The 23,220-nt window shown below is 35.7% G+C and overlaps 1 protein-coding gene across 4 annotated transcripts in view; it reads left to right on the forward strand.

Moving 5' to 3' along the window:
* The window catches only part of PDE4B (phosphodiesterase 4B), a 340,358-nt gene that overhangs the window by 291,944 nt on the left and 25,194 nt on the right, over window positions 1-23,220 (forward strand). For all 4 annotated transcript variants that reach the window (XM_070746092.1, XM_070746089.1, XM_070746090.1 and 1 more), the window contains exon 8: window positions 8,315-8,427. In XM_070746092.1, coding sequence (XP_070602193.1) covers window positions 8,315-8,427 — 113 coding nt within the window. The remainder of the gene's footprint in view (window positions 1-8,314; window positions 8,428-23,220) is intronic.

Below are 23,220 nucleotides of genomic sequence, written 5' to 3' on the forward strand. Positions count from 1 at the left end.
AATTATTAACTACAGCCAAATACTATTCCTAAAAGTAAATTTGGGTTGTGTATAATGCTTTACATTATACAGTATACTGCTCAAAAAATAAATAAAGGGAACACTCAAATAACACATCCTAGATCTGAATGAATGAAATATTCTCATTGAATACTTTGTTCTGTACAAAGTTGAATAAAATCATAATTGAGTGGCAACACAAAATCACAAAATGCCGGAGATATTATATCAAATGTAATTTCACATTAATATGTTAGGAAGCATTAAAAATGAAAAATACTTATATATACTTAGAAGTATTCTGATAATTGAATAAGCAGGAATAGCAAGGAAAAAAAGATATTTATCTTGGAGCATGGACTGAAAGGAAATCTACACAGATCTGGTTCCTTGAGGAAATGATGATTTCACATATAATCATTTTATTGACTAACCTTAGTTCTTCAAAGCCCAGTGGAATTTTTGCAAGCATTTGTGAATCAGTGAGGAAATTACCATTTGCCTGCAAATTCTATTAAGTATTAGCATTGTGGGAAGTCCCTAACAGTCAACAAGTGCATCTTTCAGGATAAAATTTTAAATGAAGTAATTAGCTTCAGAAGACAATATTCACAGAGACAATATTGCACAATAAAAATACATGACTTTTGCATAATTCCATGTGAGAATCAGCACCAACCAGTTCAAACGTTTGTCCTCTAAAAGTCAAATGTGAAATCTGTTGATTATATATATATTTTATAATACCTATGTGAAACACATCCTTTTGTAAATTTCTTCAAATTAAGGGCTTTACTAAATGGAAGGATACTTCAATCTCCACAATGGACAAATGGCTGCAAAAGTTGATGGAGTTAGCAGAAATGCTAACAGATGCTGACTGCTTTGACAAAAGGGAAAAAAACACAATTACTTTTGTTTCAACTTGGAAACTGCTTCTGGACTTTGTTTAGTTTAGTTTAATTCTATTGGATTTATATGCTGTCCCACTCTGAGTACTTGGAGGCAGCTTACAACAATAAAAATAACAATGTCCATCAAAATCCAATTAATTAAAGTTGAAAATTACATCTAAAAACGAAAGCACCAATTAAAATATACACATATTCTTTCAATCAACAAATCCACTATACATTCATCAGCCAGGGGGCAGAATCTAATGACTGCAAGCTTGGTGGCATAGGTGAATCTTTAGACTCTTATGAAAGGCGAAGAGGGTGGGGGCAATATGAATCTCCGGGGGGAGATTATTCCAGAAAGCCGAGGCTCCCACAGAGAAGGCTCTTCCCCTAGGTCCCACCATCTTTATTCAAGATCAACAAAACAAATGAAATATTTTGGAAAACATTTATCCTAAAACATTCAAATAACAGCTGCCTAGCTTTCAGACTAGCTTCTAATACAATTCAGGTTGATGTATTTATTTTTTAGATCTGAATGTAAGTATTACGTAATGGAAGTACAAAGTCTTAGAGATGCATTCACTGCTGAAAATCCAGAACTGATGTCGGCTTTTTCATATGCTGTAATTTTATTTCATGTTTTGGCATGTCAAAATAATAAGATGCAGCTCTTTTGGCTTTGAAAGTTAAATGAAGGGTGTTTCTCGCGTACATGTTTTAATTTGGGATTATTGAATGATCACCTGAACCCTGCCCAAATGTCTGCCGTCAGCTGCTGTAGATTATTTTTCTCCTTCTCTATTACGTCTCTAAACACCAGTGTGACTTTCATGCACATGGCTAGTGCTCTGCAAACTTATAGACACATTTTTCCTTGCAATGGGGCTAACTTTGATTTCATTTTGTTTCTTGTTAACAGTTATCTGCAAAAGAAAAAGCCATGGTTAAAGAGTAATGATAGGAAATACAGTGGTACCTCATGATACGAACCCCTCGTCTTAAGAACAACCCAAGATACGAACCCGGAGTTCAGAAATTTTTTGCCTCTTCTTACGAACTTTTTCCTTCTTACGAACCCACCGCCACTGCCACCGAGAAGCCCGCCGCCCAGCTGTCGCTTTTTGAAACAGCCGGTGGGCTTCTCAGCGTCCTCCTGAACCTGAACGCCAAACCCGAACTTCCAGGTTCGGCGTTCGGGAGGCCGCCGAGAAGCCCCCCGGCTGTTTTAAAAGGTGAAAGCCAGGCGGCGGGGCTTCTCGGCAGCCTCCCGAACGCCGAACCTGGAAGTTCGGCAAAATTTCGGGTTCGGGAGGCCGCTGAGAAGACCCGCCGCCCGGCTGTCACCTTTTAAAACAGCCAGGGGGCTTCTCGGCAGTTTCCCAAATGCCGAACCCAGAAGTTCAGGTTTGGCGTTCAGGTTCAGGAGGATGCTGAGAAGCCCCCCGGCTGTTTCCAAAGGTGAAAGCTGGCGGCGGCAGTTTTTTGCATATTTTTTTTTGTTGCACGGATTAATTGATCTTACATTGTTTCCTATGGGAAACAATGTTTCATCTTACAAACCTCTCCTGGGAACCAATTAGGTTCGTAAGATGAGGTATTACTATACTCATTTAGATTTTTCTCATATTTATACATAGCTAAAAGAGCGGGCCACACAAATAACCTCTTCCTACAGGGGAATCAGTCAAATCGATTAATACCCTTATTTCAGTTTTTAATTTTCATTACATAAAAAACACAATGTATGTAGCAATCCATGTAATTACTATTTTATTTTTATTTATTTTATTTATTTATTAAATTTGTATGCCGCCCCTCTCCATAGACTCGGGGCGGCTCACAACAGTAATAGAAAAAACAGTGTAGAATACAAATCTAATAATTAAAACTAAAAACCCATAATTTAAAAAACATGCACACAACATACCATACATAAACAATATAGGCCTGGGGAAGCTTTAAGCATAGTAATTACAGACTTTAAAAGATTGTAAGACAAAAACTGTAAGGTAAACTGATTAGAATGAATCCAAATATACATGTCCCAGGATAATGTTGCAGGATCCAATCTGGGTTGATGACCAAGACCAGAGGTTTTGTCTTCGAAACTTTCGGCCACATGCTAGAGTCCATCTCTCTAGCAGAGTGTGTGTTGTTCTCTGTGTGATATGTATATGGTGCCTGTTGTATGTGGATTTTTAGATGTTGACTTGGGCATGGTGATGGCTGGCTTTTAAGTCATTGGCTGTCATTTGGTTGTGTTGCCCAGCCCTCACCCTTTAAGTACAGTGGTACCTCTACCTAGGAACGCCTCTACTTATGAACTTTTCTAGATAATATTTTTTTGCCTCTTCTCAAGAACCATTTTTTTGCCTCTTCTCAAGAACCATTACTTACAAACCTGAGCCTCTAAAACTGTAACTGGAAAAGGCAGGGAGAAGCCTCCGTGGGGCCTCTCTAGGAATCTCCTGGGAGGAAACAGGGCTTCCACCCTCCCTGTGGTTTCCCCAATCACACGCATTATTTGCTTTTACATTGATTCCTATGGGAAAAATTGCTTCTTCTTACAAACTTTTCTACTTAAGAACCTGGTCACGGAATGAATTAAGTTCGTAAGTAGAGGTACCACTGTACTTGATAAGCTGGTGGTAAATCAGCACTCCTGTTGACTGATAAAGAGCCTGTTCACCATCAAACAAGGAAAAATAGTGAAAAGTGAAGGAATTAAGATGCCCCACAAAAAATAAGAGTCTGGATGAAAATGATTACCTGGGTAAGCCTCAAATTGATAACATCAAGAAGTCAAGAAAAAAGATTAATGCTGAATACATCAAGACAGTGAAGAAAGTCTTCATTTCAGAGGCAATGGAGGAATTGAGAAATTCCAGTCATTAGATGGGCAGCTGGAATAGTGGACTGGACTCAAGCAGAACTAAAAGCAATGGATAGAAAAGTAATAACAATGAATTATGCCTTTCATCCTCACAGCGACATTGACAGACTCTTCTCACCAAGATAAAAAGGTGAGTATGGAATGTTGCAAGTACATGAGATGGTTGAAGAAGAAGAAATGGCTTTGGAAGAATATTTCAAGGACAATGAAGAAGATGCACTGAAGTGAGTATATCAGGAAGGCTTATTTAACTATTGGAGATACTAAAGTAGCCTATAAGAAAGATCAAATGAAGAACAGAATGGAGGCATGTGAAGACAAATATTACATTGCCAGTATTTTTTTTAAAAGGGAAAGCAAATAACAACAAGACCTGACAATGGCTAAAAGCATGAAAGTTGAAGAAAGAGGCTGAGGTGCATTGATCCTGACTGCACACGGCCAAGCTTTAAGCATAAATATATATAAAGCCTGAATTGAGAAGACAGCAACAGTCAGTAACTGCCGCTTATGCAAAGAAGCTGAAGAAGCAGTGGACCACCTGGTAAATTGATACAAGAAGATCACACAGACTGACTACAAGCAGTGGCATGACTAAGTAGCCACAATGATACGTCAGAAAATGTATAGGAAATATCATTTGCCTGCAAGCAACAACTGTTAGATTATAAATTAAAGAAAGTCATAGAAAATTAAAAAGGAAAATTGAATGAAATGTTAAATTGTTCTGGAACGTCCGAATTCAAACAGTCAGGCACCTGCCACTTAACATCCTAGACTTAGCAATTGTCCATAAGAAAGACCAAAAAAAATGTGGGTAGTGGATGTGGCTGTGCTTGGGGAGAGCAGAAGAGAAGAATTGGAGGTGATAACAAAATACAAAGACCTACAAATAGATATAGAAAGACTGTGGCATTGGCAAATAAGGGTAGTACAGATAGTAATAGGTACCTTGAATGCAATCCCCAAACAACAGTAGCACCACTTGAACACTATTGGCATTGACAAATTTGCCATCAGGCAATTGCAAGAAGTGGTTTTACTTGGAACAGTTTCCACCCTGCAACAAAATCTAACACTATCTAACACTATCAAACTATCCTAGGTCCTTGGTAAGGACTCAATAAGTAGACAAAAATACCAAATCCAGTCTGAACATCTGGCTGACTGTGCAATTAATAGTAGTAGTAGTAGTAGTAGTAGTAGTAGTAGTAGTAGTTGTAGTAGTAGTTGTAGTTGTAGTTGTTGTTGTTGTATAAAAAGAACTGGGAGAAAAACATGAAATATTATGAATGAAATATTATGAAAAAAACATGAAAGTGATTATGAATGAAACTTGTAACAGTAATACCTATTGACATCGGGGCACTTAGTACCATGTGCAAGAATGTTACAAAATACATCAAGAAATTGCAGCTTTCTGCAATAACACTAGTGGAACTGCAAAAAACTGCACTAGTCAGAATATTGTACATTTGATACTTGGTTAATACCTAGGATGCTGGCAGCAACTGTATCAACCATCAGTGCCAGTCAATTATATTTGTAATATATTAAATCTTCAGTTGATTGAGCTTCATGTTTAATGAACAAGAGATAATAATAATCCCATAATAATAATAAAACCATGGTAAGTAAGCTCCAGTCTTCCATCTACACTTGTTCTAAAACCCAGGAGACAGTAAGTTCTAATCCCATTTTAAAGGGTGACTTTGAACTAGTTATTCCTTCACAGCTTAATGTAGCTCACAGCAGCAGTGGTTGCTCCTGGTTTGGACTGATTCTTAGAACCAGTAGTACCGGCGGTGGGAGGCTCCACCCACCTGCCCGGGATGCTTCTGCGCAAATCGGTAGTAAAGAGTTTTAGAACCTACAACTGCCTCACAGGGTTGTTTTTGTGGGGAAAACATGAGAAGGAAGTATTGTGGGTGCATGCCATTACAGTAATTATTTATTAAAAAATAATAAAAGTGGGTTAAAAATAAACAACATGTATTCAAAAATTAGCTAGTTGGCTAAAAGCATCTGGGCTCCCAAATGAAGTGTTATTTTAATAGTAATGATATACTGAAGATTTTTTAAAACATATTTCCCTTGATTTATAGCAAGAAAAAAGAGTAACTATACTAACAATAAATATATAATTAAATTTAAACAAATTTAAAAAATGAATGCACAATAGCATCTGATGAACACATATGTAAAAAAGGAACATTAACAATGGTGCTTAAAGCACCATCCCTGTTTGTGTACACCACGGGTGTACACATGCTGTTTAAGTGAGATTCCCCCTTTAATGATGATATGCTAAAACTGCTGCCAACAATCTCAGAACCATCAAGAGCTCAACACAGCAGAAGCACTCGTGTATCAAATAGCTAGAGGTTAAGTTAAAACTTTTTATTTCATTGTTGATGAAAGATTTGCATAATTACTGGTTTGAAGTTGATTTAACCTGTGTGGTCAATATGGCTTCAGGTGCTTTCGTAGGGTTGGGATCATAAAATTGGAACAGGAGCTAAGTCCATGGTATATAGATTTTTGATAATACATATGTTGAGTGTGAAATCACTAGTATTAAAAAGAAAACCTTGGAGAGGCATGTCATATAATCCCTGGTTTTGTAAGAGTTGGTTTTTCAGATTTTCCAAATTTCCTCTGGGTGGGTGGGTAGATGGGTGGATAGATGGATGGACGGACGGACAGACGGACGGACGGACGGACGGACAGAGATAGATAGATAGATAGATAGATAGATAGATAGATAGATAGATAGATAGATAGATAGATAGATAGACAGACAGACAGACAGACAGACAGACAGCATCCTATATCTATATCTATATGTATATCTATATCATCTATGTCTATATCTATATCTATATCTATATCTATATCATCTATATCTATATCTATATCTATAACTACATCTATATCTAAATCTATGTCTGTCTGTCTAGACAGACAGATATAGATATAGATGTAGTTATAGATATAGATATAGATATAGATATAGATGATATAGATATAGATATAGATGATATAGATATAGATATAGATATAGATATAGGCATATTCGGATCTTTTCCCGTGGAAGATTGATAGATTCCTGGCGACGTTTTGATGAGCTAACCAAGAGTCTATCAACCTTAAATGGGAAAAGACCCGAATATGCCTAGACCTACAAACCTATACCCGTGAAAATCTATGCAATATATATTGATTTGTAATGTTGAATAACTGAGGATGCATCTACAATCAGCTATTGTAACTGGAATAACGATAGCAAAACAAAAAAGATCTCTGAAATTTGTCACCCTTGCCATTACTTTAAATCTACTGCAAAAGTCTGAATGTCCATTAGATGGTAGCAAAGGGTGTCTAGAAGTTTGGGATTTTATAGCCCAGCTTTGGGAGCTTTCCCAAGCCTCTCAAGCTACTTCCCTAAACATTTCTTCCAAAAGGGATTTGGTAATCAATCTGAGCTTCATAAACATAGCCAGTCCTAAAGTTCATATTACAACTTTAGAATATTTTTTGAAAAATTCTGTTTCCAAAGGGAAGAACAACTGATGGAAAGAGTAAATATTTTGGAAATCCCTTCTATAACTATTCAGTCTAAAATTTCTTTGTAATTTCAACAAGAACAAAATGGAAATTTAATAATTTAAGAAAAGCCATATTTTCTATTTGTTTTTTTTGTTAGATACCATATTTTTTCTGAAAATAAGACCCTGTCTTATATTTTTATGAACCCTGAAATAAGTGCCATGCACTCAAAAGCCTGATTGGGCTTATTATCAGGAGGTGTCTTATTTTGAAGGAAACGGGGTACTTCAAAATGTAATGAACTAAACCTTAATGAACGTCCGGGTGGGGAGGTAGTTTGTAGCACTTATGAAAATACTCTGAAACAGATCATCAAACTTAAAACAAGTTTAAAATGTTGAACACATTTATTGTGAATTATTTCTGCATTTCTTTTTTCAGAAAAATCTGAATCTGTTTTCTAGCCAGGGAAAATAGAGGAGTTATACTGATGGCCTAATCTCTCTTGATGAAGTTTTAAATGCCTTATAAAAATGTCATCACTTTAGAAATGGTGAGATGAGTAAGGTTTAAGAGGAGGGGGGAAAGCCTTTGCTTTTCCTCTGCTGTTCTATGAGTACACACATATGCAGATGAGCCTGTCAGAGAGTATCCCTCCTCCTACTTTGTAGAGGAAGTTTGCTGATATATTACTGAAACTGATTCTTCAAAGCCTGCAAGGAATGACAAAAAAGAAAGCAAGGAACACTCCCCCACGCACACACACATACAGAAAACCACAACGACCATTCAAAAGCTTGGACGTGCATTGATTTGTTCTACTAGAGAGTGGAACAGCAGCCTGAAGAACTTATGATGAAAGAGCACTGCAGTCCCTACAGCAGTGTTGGACCAAGTCGGATCAGCAATTCCACCATGGAAAGCCTGCCGTCACTCAAGCCTAACTACATGTCTGTGTGTTTATTTGCAGAAGAATCTTATCAAAAATTAGCAATGGAAACTTTGGAGGAGTTGGACTGGTGTTTAGACCAACTTGAAACGATTCAGACATATCGATCTGTTAGCGAGATGGCATCTAATAAGGTAAGAGAGAAAAATTACATGCAGACAAATGTATTTTAGGAACAAAGGGAAAAGTTATGAATTTTTCTGCCTTCCTTGCTAGGCCAGGTTCTGATCTATCGTATAATAAATTAAAGCAATATAAATGAATGGCCAAATGTTCAAAATCCTAACCAGAATGCTATTGAAGTTAATCAAGTATTGCTACTTTTAATGTTATAGAATTAGAATAGAATAGAATAGAATAGAAGAATAGAATAGAATAGAAGAATAGAATAGAATAGAATAGAAGAATAGAATAGAATAGAATAGAATTCTTTATTGGCCAAGTATAGTTGGACATAAGGAATTTGCCTTTGTAACATGTGCTATTATTATATAGCATGCGCTATTATGATTGTTATATAACGTGCTATTATTAATAAAAACAGCAATTTAAAAAATAAATATTTTTATTTATTTATAAAATAAATATTTATAAAATAAATATTATTAATAAAAACAGCCATTTAGAAAGCTGGGAAACAAGTTCTAACATATAACTGTAATGTCAAAAGTAATCTAGAAATAGTCTAATATTATTTCTACAATATATACCAGCAGTAGCAATCATCAGCAAATCGACAAAAAATAATGATGTAGATAGAAAGCACAATTATCCTTATGAAACCCTTTTCCCTCTTCAATAAATTGAATTGCTTATAGTGGTGCATATTTCAACCTATAATATTTAGTTACCATGGATTGTATATGTGGAGTTTGTTTTAATTTTATTATATTTTTGCATATGGTAGCAATTCATATAAAATACTGTTTCATTAGTGGAGATATTTCTAAACTTTTTAAGAAGGTATAATGAAAAGTTGGTTTTTAGACTTGAGTCTAAAATATTTGATTCTTAGTATACTGTAATTTAGTATTGTGTATGTGTTTGCATGCTAAAAGGTTTATTTGTTTCTAAAGACAAATATACTTATCTCTTTTCCATGTGTTTAGTATCTAAGAGTTGGGTATTATTTAAAATTGAAACTACTCCTTAGTTGGCTAACAGCCAAATGTTTGGGTAACAAAAGGACAATGTATTCCCAGATGGCAAGAGTACCACCTCAACTATAATCTCAGGCATTTTTGAGAGGAAACATGGTTTGTGTTTGACTGAAGGACTTAATACATTTTTGCCCATGTTAAAGCAAAGACTTCACACTCTGGTTTGATCAATGAGCAACATGTATAACTTTCTTCAGAAGCTTTCAACTCCCAATTTACTTAGAACTCTGTTTTTAACTCTCTTTTATCAGTCTTATTCAAAGTATGCATTCATATATATTTATAAGTATAGTCTAGAAGTAATTTACAATGGCTATTATAGGATGGTCACTAGGCTGGAGCCTTATGTAGATATTTTTCAGTTTGTTTCTATTATTAAGTAAAGAATAATCAACTTCAATGAGATGAAGAAGATAAAATTGTTCTCCATAGGAAAAAAGCTATTCAAGAAAATACTATATCAATTTTTGACTACAAATAAAATAAAAAATAGACTTTTTAAAATTAAAAAACCGCATATAAATAAAATTGCATTATCCCAATTTTACTTCTTTTAGATCTAAGATCTTAGATCCTACATACATACTATATATGAAATCAGATTACATTGCATTTCTCATTTTGTCTCTATTTTGTTATATTTATTCTGTGTTGCAATTTTTGAAAAGCCATTTGAAAATTTAATGCTTACAGTTGAAAATAAAGGGAAAATTGAACTTTTCAGAACTTAAGAAGCCTTTTGAAATATGATGAGTTATTGTCAAATTTCCCACATCTGTGAAGTATGAAGTATCTGAATAATCTGTCTTCCTTCCGTCAAAGACTTCTGCATAGAAATTTGCTAATTGCAAAACAATCAAATGTTTTGAAAACAGGATGTTTCTAGCTCCCCATAGTAAAGGACAGAAAAACAGAAGAGAAAGGAAGGCAGCAAGTAGATCCTACAGGATTCCAAGTGTGAGGGCTGTAAAAACAGTGACCTATCTTCCTGACCTCTGCTGTTGCTAAGTTCCTGGCTCAGTGCCACTGAAGCCCAAACTACGTCATTTCAGAATGATAGTGGGCATGGCACAGCTGTTGTAAGTGTGACTCGAATTTCCTGTCTCCTTCCTGACAGACGTAGTTTTAAAAGTACAGCATTGCAAAAACAGGAGACAACAGAGGAAAGATTGATTTTGAATCGCTTTTCAGAATTGCTTCCCAAAAGATTATTCTTGACATTGATTAAAAGCCAAGAGATCCTACGTGAAAATATTCAGGATTTTTTCTTTCATTGAGTAAACAAGCTGGAAATGTTTAAGTAAAACAATTACCTAGAAATATGAGGAATTTATTCCCTGCTATTCAGGAGAGAGATTCAGAAACTTTTAAAAACAATTGTGAAAATGCAAAAAAGAAAATACCCTCAGCAACCACTCCCTCACAGCATATCAATACACGTGGTTTGGCATATATGTTTTATTAAAATGATAAACAAATCTTTTTAGTTCTATTCAGTCACATAATATCAGTTAGAAATTTGCTACAGTTTCATAATAATAATAATTAATAATAATAATTTATTAGACTTGTATGCCGTCCCTCTCCGGAGACTTGGGGCGGATCACAACAACAATTACACAATATAAATACAAATATAATAATTAAAACTATAGCTAAAACCCATTATCTTAAAACAAGCAGTAATACACAATCAACACTCAATATTACAATCATACCCACACGTAACTTTTAATGGTCAGAAGGGGGGGCATGTGCTAGTTGCCCCACGCCTGGCGACATAGATAGGTCTTAAGGCTCTTGTGAATGGCGGGGAGGGTGGGGCAGTCCGAATCTCAGGAGGGAGCTGGTTCCAGAGAGTCGGGGCCGCCACAAAGAAGGCTCTTCCCCTAGGCCCCACCAGACAACATTGTCTGGTCGATGGGACCTGGAGAAGACCAACTCTGTGTTCTTCTGATGTAGTTTCTACATTGCCAAAGTTTCCAATCTCTAATTTAAATTATTTATTTATTTATTTATTTATTTATTTATTTATTTTATTTATTACTTAGATTCATAACATTCATTATGCTCATTTCTGAATCCTATCCATAGACTTAATCATCTGTTACCATAGGTATAGATCAGTGGTGGCTGTACAATATTTTGTGCCACCGGTTTAAGTGTGTGCTTGCTCGTTCATGCAATGCTTCTGCACATGCGCAGAAGCTTCTGCACATGTGCAAAAGAATCCCAGATGGGTGGACAGCGCCTCCCACTGCTGGCGCTACCAGTTCTAAGAATCAATCTGAACCAGGAGCAACCCACTGTGGGTGTAGATCAAATAATAATAAGCTATTGTATTCATTGGGCAGATAAGTCTGCTTTTGATATAACGGGTCTCTCTCTAAAAGCAGGCAGAGATGAAGTGCATCCTCATGTTATAAGATTATAGGTATTTCTAGATAATTAGTAAGCACTAATCCATATGATCACTGTAATAACAAATAATAATTGGTATTTGTGACTTGCAACTTTGTGATTATATAGCATGGCCTCTTAAATAGACAAAACAATAGGCCAAATAATATTCCCAACAACATATTTATCTGTCTGCTAGTAGGAAAGATTGTAATTCCAATATGACTTTGTATACAGCTGATATTAGTGAATGTAAAATATTATGTTCCTATTAAATATTTTTGATATAAAACTAAAACTTTAATTTGCCAGGACAGCATATTTTTAGTTCTCTTGGACAATGTTTTTTATAATGTTGAAGATTTTAATATCAGTTTGCTTTTACTTAGGTAATTATATTGCATATTATGTTTATGACCGAAGAATTTACTAAGCTTCTTTTTCCACATTTGACTCCAGCTATTTTATAATATGGTGCGAGTGATGTAAGGGAAACAGCAGCAGGCACAGAATTTTCAGAATCACTCAAATGACCCCAAGGGAGATGCATCCTTCCATCACGTAGACACTTACCGAAATGGCTCATTATACCTCCTCTCCTTTGTTAGCAATGTCACATACTAGACCATTGTCCTCCTTATCTGTAAACTAAAATCTATTGATGTATACAAAACTTTCGCTACCCTCCTTCTAAAGGGTTTTCAGGCACATAGGACACTCACGTCTTGGTTTTAGGAGGCTAAATAAACTAAACATGAGTACTCTAATGTAAACTTTGGAGGTAATTCTTGGATGTTTGCCCCTTGCCTATGTGCTTCATTGCACAATGTCCATATTGAGAAATGGAGGGAGACCTGATGTGAGTCTGCCAGGATTGAATCTAGCTCGCTTGGTACGTGATGTTTTGCTTAAGGTGTGCCAAGCTGTTCTTGCTTTTGAGTTTACTGTAATTTCCTTTGTTTAATCTGCATTACAAAATAGTCATACATCTCTAAAAGATTTACTTGGATTAACTGATGGCAGTCAACTAGAAAACCTGCTACCTCCATTTTCTTTGTTTCTTAAAAGGAGGTTTTAACAGCTGTGAATCATGGAGCTCTTTGGTATTGTCTTTTTGTAGCTTGCCATTTGTCCTTAGGAACTGTGGCCTAAGCAAAGAAATGGTTCTAGAAAAGAAACACTAATAAGCCATAAGAGTTGACTCAGAATTACCCAATTTTATAAAAAGCATAATAAACATATCATAAATCTCAAGTGAACTTGAGCTAGAGAAATCCAACTTTTGCAAGTATGAGATTGTTCAAAAATAATTATTTAATTTAATCAATTTTTAATTTGATGTTGCAATGTAAAGATTTGTTTCTTATTGAGTTTCAGAAACATTTAATCTGATAACCTCTGGACCTCTTCTTTAAGTTTTCAGGTGGAATAAGAAAGTGTGTGGTTTCTTATTCAAAGAAGTGAATTGTGCATCTATTTGTGTCTATTTGAGGTCATGTTTCTCAATCTCAGCATCTTTACAATGAGTAGTCTTCGACTTTCAGAAATCCCTAAACTAGTGATGGTGAACCTTTTTTCCCCTCGGGTGCCAAAAGAGCATGGTCAGGTGCTATTGCGCACGCATGAGTGCCCAAACCCATAACTCCATAATTCGGGAGAGAGCGAAAACAGTTTCTCCCACCCTTTGGAGGTTGGAAATGGCCTGTTTCCAAACTTCTGGTGGGCTCAGTAGGCTTGTGTTTCACCCTCCCCAGGCTCCGAAGGCATCCTTGGAGCTGTGGGGAGGATAAAAACACCCTTCCCCAACCCCCCCCAAGGCTCTCTGGAAACCAAAAACGCCCTCCCAGAGCCTCTGTGCAAGCCAAAAATCAGCTGGCCGGCACAAATGTAGGTTGGAGCTGAGCTAGGGCAACGGCTCGTGTGCCAGCAGATATAGCTCCACGTGCCACCTGTAGCACTCATGCCATAGGTTCACCATCACTGCCCTAAACCAATCAGAAAAACACTGATTTCAGATACTGAACACAATCTAACAATTGATATTGGTATGATTAAATGACTGCCTGCTACTAAAAAACAAACTAAAGTGTCAGAAAAAAAATTGCTAATATTTCATTAATTGCTTTGCTTTTAACCCACTCTGATATTTTCTGGATTCAACAGTTATATACTGTATATTAAAGAAATAGACCGTTTTATAGAATCCATAAATTTTGTTTCATTACTGTTATTTAATCATAGAAGTATAAGTCTAAAGGCCTTTATTACTGGGCTTTATTCTTTATGCATAAAGATCTTAGATTTCATCAAAAGGCATCCTTTCAATTTGCTGGTTTTGTCCTTATCCTTAAGGGGTTTACCCTTTTTGTCACTGGATACCTTTCAGAATATTCTTTTCATGTGTCACTTACCAAAATGGAACTCCCCTAACCTCATTTAACAGTAACCCCACTCTTCACTTTAATATCCTAGAATGTGGATGATGGAGGATGTTTAACTACACTGTGAAATTATGGTTGCCTGATAAAATGTATACCGAGCGAGCCTACAAGTTGCTAGTTGGTTGTTTTGAGCTGTTTTCTAAAAGACAGAACAACGACTTTGAAATAGGATGCAGAAAGATCAAATTGGGTCATAAAATTTCCTCCAGTCAACCAAACTCAGGGTTTCTAGCAAAGTGTAAATTAGCACAATAAACATGGGAAAGCATAGTCAGAATTCTGAAGCTTCTGGAATGCATGTGGTTGAACAAATTAGCCATTTGTTTTCTTGCCTGGTGTGTTTAGATATCATTCCTCCTCTTCACAAATAGGTTGAAAGAGTTTTGTCATGTCTCATTTATTTCATAGACAACCACATGTTTAATAGGACTCTTGTTTTCATGTAAAGTACCACATTTTCAGCAGGTCACCTTTTCCACATGATGGGGGGAAGGTGTTTTATTTTTATTTATTTATTTATTTTTGTCCAATGCACAATACACAATGAAGGTTATAGAGGTTATACTCGAGTAAAATACATTAGAGAAAGAATAGAAGTGAAAATTTAGGAATAGAATATATCAATTAGAGAACAGAAGGATATTATGAGAGTAGTCTAAGAAGATTAGAATAGAAGAATAGCAGATATGATATATGAGATATAGGAGAGACAATAGGACAGGGGACAGGAGGCATGCTAGTGCACTTATGCACGCCCCTTACTGACCTCTTAGGAATCTGGAGAGGTCAACTGTGGATAGTCTAAGAGTAAAATGTTGGGGGTTAGGGGAAGATACTATGGAATCCGGTAATGAGTTCCACGCTTTGACAACTCGATTACTAAAGTCGTATTTTTTACAGTCCAATTTGGAGCGGTTAATATTAAGCTTGAATCTGTTGTGTGCTCTTGTGTTGTTGTGGTTGAAGCTGAAGTAGTCGTTGACAGGCAGGACATTGCAGCATATGATCTTATGGGCAATACTTAGATCAGTGTTTCCCAACCTTGGCAACCCGAAGATACCCGGTGTTAAAGATGGTTTTATTAGGTGGGAGCACCTGGTTGATTTTTTTCGTGGGGAAGAACTAAAGCAGAGGTGGACCTGGTAGATGGGAGGCCCAGAGGGAATACCAGGGCTGTGAGTGAAACTGAGAAACAAAATAAAACAGAAATCTCAGAAGAAGACAATAGCAAACTATTTCACTCTTGTCAAGAAAACCAAATGGATATTATTCATGTAGTACACAAGAATCAAGCTTGATTCAGAGGAGACTTATTTTTCATGATCTATGAATAGAACAATTCAGGACAACAGAAATAGAAAAATATTATTTGAGCTGGGAAGTAACTACTGATTTAATTATCATGGCCCATTATTGATTATTTAATTATTATGGATAATTATTATGATTTAATTATTATGGTCCATTTAGTGTTTCCTTGTATAAAATGTGCACTTACTGATTGTCTGAAAACCATTCAAAAAATATTAGCAACAGAAGAAATACTTTTGGTTCTTGTTGCAAAAATGATTTTTCAGAGGAGAGGGAAGGATTATTTGTTAGATTGGAAGGTTAAATTCAAGAAAATGGGTGCTTTTAAAATATTTCTGGTCTTGAGCCAGAATTTAGTGATGTGCATTCGTGCATAACTTGTCTCTAGCTCTGTACTATTTATTATCCTTTGTTTAAACTGGATTATAGGGCCAAATAAAGCATTCAGTAGAACTAATATTTCCCAAACATGCCACCAGCCGATGCCAACTTTTCCTGCACGTCTTCCTGAATTGTGTTTCCAGGTCATACAAATCTTTATACAGGTCTTTTTGCCTGTATCTCTTTTTAAAGGACATATATTTAAAGACAGGTGCTAAATTAAATGAGTGCCAAATTCTTCGTTTTTAGAGAAACAAACTCAACCCGGAAAAGAGAAGTTTTATTCGGTCAAGATACCTAATGCTATTACACTTGACATTGGCCCAAAGGTTCATACAATATAAGTAAAATATTGTAGTTTTCTTCTAAATCAATAATGGAAGAAAAATATATATAATAGCTTAAATAGGTTGCATTTAACTGCATACTATTTTGTTATAATTTGTGAAGCGAAGCACTAGTATATACTGTACATGTTAGTATTCCACTTTAATCTCGTTGTATGATATTATGCTTTTTCACCCCAGCATTAACCATAAAGTGTTAAGGGTCAGGGAAGAAATTTTGCTCCTTTTCTTTTAAATATTTTTCTGCCTACAGTTAAGCTAATAAACCCATGCCTTTCTATTTTGGTCTAACTCCTAGAAATTATTATAAGAGGAAAAATATCTTATTTTAATTTAGTTTATGATGATAAATTCAACAAATGTAGTTTAATTTAGTTTAGGATGATAAATTCCAGAAAGGTTCAAGAGACTACAGAAATACATCTTACTTCCATATTATTTTTCACAGTGAGAAAACAAAAGGCATGTGTTGCTGATAAAGGCTAAACATTATTAAGACCAAGAGAAGTAAATTAAAATAATTTTTAAAAGTTTAACTTCACTGAAATCAGTACGGCTTTATCTTGACTGGAACATATCCAAAAACTGGTACGAAATGGGCATCATGTTTTTATTTCAGAACTGTTTGCACAATCTTGATATTTAGGAAACAAGCATTCTACCCAAAGTTATAACTGTAACTTAATTAGCTAATCTATGTAAGCTCAAAAGTGCTTTTCCCACCAGTCTTGTGTTTACATAAATAATAAAGCAATTACTGTAATGTTTTCAAAGACAAACACAACATTTATATTTCTGCACGCAATGCTCACGCAGAAATCTTGGCTAACTAAATCAGAGTAGTTGTTTTCGAAAAAGAAGGGAATAACCACAAAATTATTACTATCCATTACTTTCTGAGAGGTCTTGAAGCTACTTCTAGTTTTAAATCATGGACCAAAAGTGGCTTAGTCATCCTATGGGAGCAATTAACCATAATTCAAACATACTGTATATGTAATGGAAAGCTTTTGTAAAGTACAGATTTCCAGATACATCTGTGGAAAAGATTTTTTAAAAATGAGAACAAAGAGCTTTTTTGTAATTAAAGCTACTTGTGCATATTCTGGCTTAGTTAGGATAGTATTTTCTTAATTTTATTGTATGTGAACATGAACCAGCCATGAGCCATAAAACAAGTACAAAAAATTGAAACATCAGAACAGAGACAATGGCATGTACATTATATACATTTACGTTTTCATATGGCAATTACATTATTTCATCTGTAGATGCACTGATGCTATAAACTACACTAATAGTATTTTTCTTTGTTAGATTTACATATTGTCTTTTGGTCAAGGAGTTTAGAACAGAGGAGATGTCCTCTTGTTCTCATAAACACTATCCTATGTAGAAGAAATATGAGATGAGAAATAGCAACTGTTGTAAGAGGCTTCCATGGAAGAGCCTAGACTTACTGACTCTTCATGGAAAACTGGAAAATCTTTACTTAACCCTTCTGACGCAAATGCCTCCAGCTCAAGATTTTTTAATGTTTTGTTTTGCAAGTTATTTTGATGCAATTGCAAATTACTGAATAAGGGCTTGACAAACCTGTACTGAAAAAGAAAAGTGCTATTTTGAAAGAAATGTGTATTGTGTAAATACTGTAGGTATTGGCTTTTGTCTGTGAAGAAATTCACTAGGACTTCTTTAATAGAAAAAATCTTCAAATTGAGATCAGCTCCAGGGGAGACTTCCATGCCTAGAGTAAATCTGCATCCACACTGAAAAAAAATATCATGATGTTTTTAACTATCTGTATTTTTAACAATATTTATTTACTTGGAAGGTTTCAAAGCTGATTTTAATGGAACATACCCAATAAATACAACTAGGATATATTTTTGCACAAGTGAAGCCTTAAATGGGATTTTATACAAAACAAATTCAAGACTTTCATTGTTATTCTAGATGAAATAACAATTAGATTGTAATTTCATGAGTTAAGAAGGAGGAAAAGTACTTTGAAACTAGCCCACAGTTGTAATTTTACACTTTCTATAAGGAGATTTCAAATATGATTGGTGGTTATTGAAACAGATGTCCATGTGCCGCCTTTATGTTGGTTGAGGCAGGCAGGATTCCCTTGAGTACCATTTGTTGAGGGTCAAGGGAAAGGGAGGGTTCTGCCTTCTCTTTCTGCTCAAGATCCCCATGTACAATTGGTGGACCACTGTATATAACACAGAATGCTGGACTTGATGGGCTTTGGTCTGATTCAGCATGGCTCTTCTTATGTTCTTATGATTTCAATTGTCATTAGAACTTTGCTATTTGAATTTTTTACATCCAGTGTTACTTTTCCCTATACTAATCAACTTCTTGAAGTAGTTTGTGAATCTTTCTCTTTCATTCATGAATTCCTCTATTATTTTGGCAAATATCTTTGCCCCTGAGAATGTTTAGACATAACAGATGCAGCCAAGTTTAATTTCTTCAAAAAGAACCCCAAACCATCTGGAAATTGGATTATAGGGAATATGCACTCTATATAAGCCAGTCAAGGAATATAGAATTCTAGAAATGCTTCCAAACAACGGATATTATTTTAAGACTATAAAGAAAAGAAGTATTTTCCTTTTATTTGGAGAATCACATTGGGTGGAACAGTTTTGTTTTTTTTTACATCTGAATCAATTTCTCACACATGTGCAAAAATGAGCAAGAGAGGGAAAAGGCATAATAAAAACTCCATCACTTGCATACCTACAATCAATGTGCAACAGGAGTATAGAAAGTTTTTGATGTTTTAATGTATATGTTGGCATCACTGTGTCATCAAATATTGCCTATAGTGGATAAGAATATATTATATATTGCTTGTAAGAATATATTATATATTGCTTGGAATCTTTTAAGATCACCATTGCATAATTGTTTATCTATAATCTATTTCAGTTTACTATATTCACTCATTATCAAACTGTCAGTTTGAATCATAAAGATACATATCAGTTCTTTTCTTAAAATTAGCTTCCCCAAATGGCTGTTTTCCTGACATCTGTACCTTTAATCGTTCCTAGCAAATCACTGACTGTGCTGGCTGATTTAATGAAAGTTGCATTAAAGTGGATAGCTTGTAGAAGGCAAAATAATCAACAAGGCTGCAAAAATGAAAAATGAGCCTTTACCTAGCTTTAGTGTAACTCTAAAATAGTAACACCCAAATATTTTAAAGTAAAAAATTGTCACAATGTTTTTAAAACAACAACCAAAGTAAGGCCTCCATCACACTTAATCACTATTACAATAGGCAGATCAATTTGATGAATGACTCAATGTCAGGAAAATTTAATCAGGTCACCATTATTTTATAGTAGTTTCAAAACATGTATAACAGGAAACTGACACAACTAGAATCTGTTTTTCACAACTTTATGTATACTTCAACCATTGTTTAAATGTTTTGGAATTTTAGAATAATTGTCTAATCAGATGTGAAATGTGTAATTTTGCAATACATCATCTGTGCAGCACTGTTGATTAAAATATAAAATGTAATTTTATTTTAAATGAAGAATAAATATCATTCAAACCGAACATAAGAGCCTCGGTGGTGCAGTTGTTAGAATGCAGTACTGCAAATTACTTCTGCTGATCACCAGCTGCCAGCAGTTTGGCAGATCGAATCTCAGTAGGCTCAAGGTTGACTCAGCCTTCCAAGGTTGGTAAAATGAGGACCCAGATTTTTGGGGGCAATATGCTTACTCTGTGTAAACTGCTTAGAGCATTGTGAAGCATTGTAAAGCATTGTGAAGCGGTATATAAGTCCAAATGCTATTGCTATATTCTTTTAGCTAGATTGTGCTGCATTTATATGAATCAATGCAAACTACTCAATCCAAAGTATTTAATTTATTTCTTTTGCTTTACTACCAATTTTATAAAAGTATACGCTTCAGGGAATTCATGGATTTATGTGATAAAAATACATTGTTCAATGTATAGACATTTATCAGGATTATCATCATATGATATTCAAAAATAGGTAGCTGTTGATTGTTTTTTTCTACTCCATAGAACTATATAAGGGCAGTGAAATATGGTCACTGGAAACAGAAATCACTGGGAACAAAAATTATTTATCTAAACTGTTTGTATACTACTTCCCATTAAATAAAATATGAATAGTTTTTAAAATTAAATTATTGATAAAAAATAGGCATTAAGCATGGTATAAAATGTACAAAATAAACAATAAATTAACATATAGCACTAGTGTTCTGTCGGGCTCTCTGGTAGAATCCTCCCAAAAATTCATAGGTACAAATTTCAGACACACACGTTTGAAAATTCAAAACAATGTTCTTTATAATGAAAATTCACTTAAACTAAGCCCTCTTTTGGTATAGCAAAGAGCACTCGTCTCCAAACAAACTGGTAATTGGTACAAGTCCCTTATCAGTTCTGTGATACTTAGCTTGCAGCTGTGAGGCAATTCACAGTCCTTCTTCTTTCACAAAGTGAAACACACTTTGCTCTGGTTTAGTTTCAAAGCGGGGAAAAGTCAGCACACAAAAGGTCAATGTCAGTAAAGCAGTCACGAAACACCACGATCAGATAATCCTCCACAATGGCCAAACCCACAGGCTGCTATTTATAGCAACCTCACTAATCACCACAGCCCCACCCAACCACAGGTGGCCTCATTTTCTTTGATAATAATCTCTCAGTTGTTGTTGCCTATGCATGGGTGGCTGTATCATTAACTCTTGTTCTGAATCCAAGGAGGAGCTAGATAATTGATCTCCTTCTGAGCTGTCTGCCCCACTCTCCTCCTCCTGTCACTCATGTCTTCTTGGTCAGAGGAGCCTTCATCAGCAGATTCCACCGGGGGGGGGGGCAAAACAGGCCTGCAGCATGTGGATGTCTCCCCCGCATCCACAGTCCTTGGGGCAGGAGTTGGGCAAGAGCTAACCACAGCAACTAGTAAGTTAATAATGCATTCTTAGGCAAGAAAGAATAAAATGAAACTCTATTTGCTTACTTTACAAAAATGTAACTAAACCAGTGCCAGACATGTATTGCTGAACAGAGCATTTTTTACAAGAAGGCAACTACCACTGCTCAGCAGACTCCTGTGAATCCGCTCGAGCAGCTCCCCCCTTTAGATTCTCTTAAAATACAGTGGTACCTCTACTTAAGAACTTTTCTAGATAAGAACTGGGTGTTCAGGATTTTTTTTGCCATTTTCTACTTAAGAACCCGAGCCCGGAAAAATTTTCAAGGAAATTTGAGAGTGGCACGAAGGCCAGGCCAGTTTCCTGCCATTCTTCCTTTAATCCCGGCCACCTCGCGCTTTTCTGGGCTGCCAGAGGGTCCTTTCGCTGGTGCTTAAAGAGGCTTAGGCAGTCCAAAGTGAACAAAGCATTTTCCTTTCTCTGGGCACTTGGAGAGGGAATAAACCTCTGCCAGTGGCCAGAGAAAAGAAATGCTCCCTTCGCTCTGGACAGCAACTGCCCTCCTCCTCTTCTTCTTCCTCCTCCTCCTCCCACCCAAATTCTGAGCCTTTATTTCTTTCCTAATGGGTTTGCATGGATTATTTGCTTTTACGTTGATTCCTATGGGAAAAATTGCTTCTACTTACAAACTTTTCTACTTAAGAACCTGGTCACGGAACGAATTAAGTTCTTAAGTAGAGGGACCACTGTATGGAATATAGTGGAAGTTTTTCCTTCAAATACTGTGGCACAAGCTGAAAACATTTATCTGCATTTTGAAAACCGTGGAGCCACGTGTTCAGTTAAGCACTTGTCTGAATTCAATGAGATCCCTAAGCTGTTTTCATTTGGATTACTTTTCCTTTGAATTGCTACATCCTGAAGGAACCTGTTATTGTCAGGCTCAGTGTCAAGATAAGAATCTTTACTGCGTACTAAAACCACTAAAACAGTTAAATGTTCTCTGTGAGACTGAAGGTGCAGTTCCCAGCTTTAAATGCACTATAGTTTCATTCCAGGCCTTATTCCTCCCACCCACATTGTTTAATCGTCTTTTCAGGTTGCAGCTCTTGACTGTTAAGCTAGATGTGGATATAACTCGCATCTCTAACTCAGGGTCTCAACTCTCACTATTATGACTACAGCAAATCCATAAGTACTTGCGACATTCATGCTGTTTTCATAAAAAACCTTGCGTCAGTTTTTATTATCTAAGTCAGGAGTGTCAAACTCGTCATCATAGCATTCTAACATGACTTATCACAACTTTTTTCCCATGTGACACATCCAGCCCATAGGCCATGAGTTTGGCAGCCCTGATCAAGTTTTCACCTAAGAGAATCTCTTCTTAATAATATCAGTCTCCTTTTCAGATTTTTAAATTTGTATTTCAACATTTTATTTTGTGATTACAAGTATGAAACTAACTAACTGGAGAACAGAAGGACATGATCAAAACATTTAAATATGTTAAAGGGTTAAATAGTGTTCAGGAGGGAAGTGTTTTTAATAGGAAAGTGAACACAAGAACAAGGGGGCACAATCTGAGGTTAGTTGGGGGAAAGATCAAAGGCAACATGAGAAAATATTATTTTACTGAAAGAGTAGTAGATCCTTGGAACAAACTTCCAGCAGACGTGGTGGGTAAATCCACAGTAACTGAATTTAAACATGCCTGGGATAAACATATATCCATTGTAAGATAAAATACAGGAAATAGTATAAGGGCAGACTAGATGGACCATGAGGTCTTTTTCTGCCGTCAGTCTTCTATGTTTCTATGTTTCATATTAAGCTACATTTTTTGCTCCAAATTTTTGTGATACTTTAAAGTTTGCCTACTGGTCCTTTGATGTGAGTCTTAAATGAGATTCATCAGCTGAAAGTTATTCTCCCATGTGC

The sequence above is a fragment of the Erythrolamprus reginae genome, chromosome 3 (genome assembly GCF_031021105.1).
Source record: "Erythrolamprus reginae isolate rEryReg1 chromosome 3, rEryReg1.hap1, whole genome shotgun sequence".
In the NCBI taxonomy this organism is placed as follows: domain Eukaryota; kingdom Metazoa; phylum Chordata; class Lepidosauria; order Squamata; family Dipsadidae; genus Erythrolamprus; species Erythrolamprus reginae.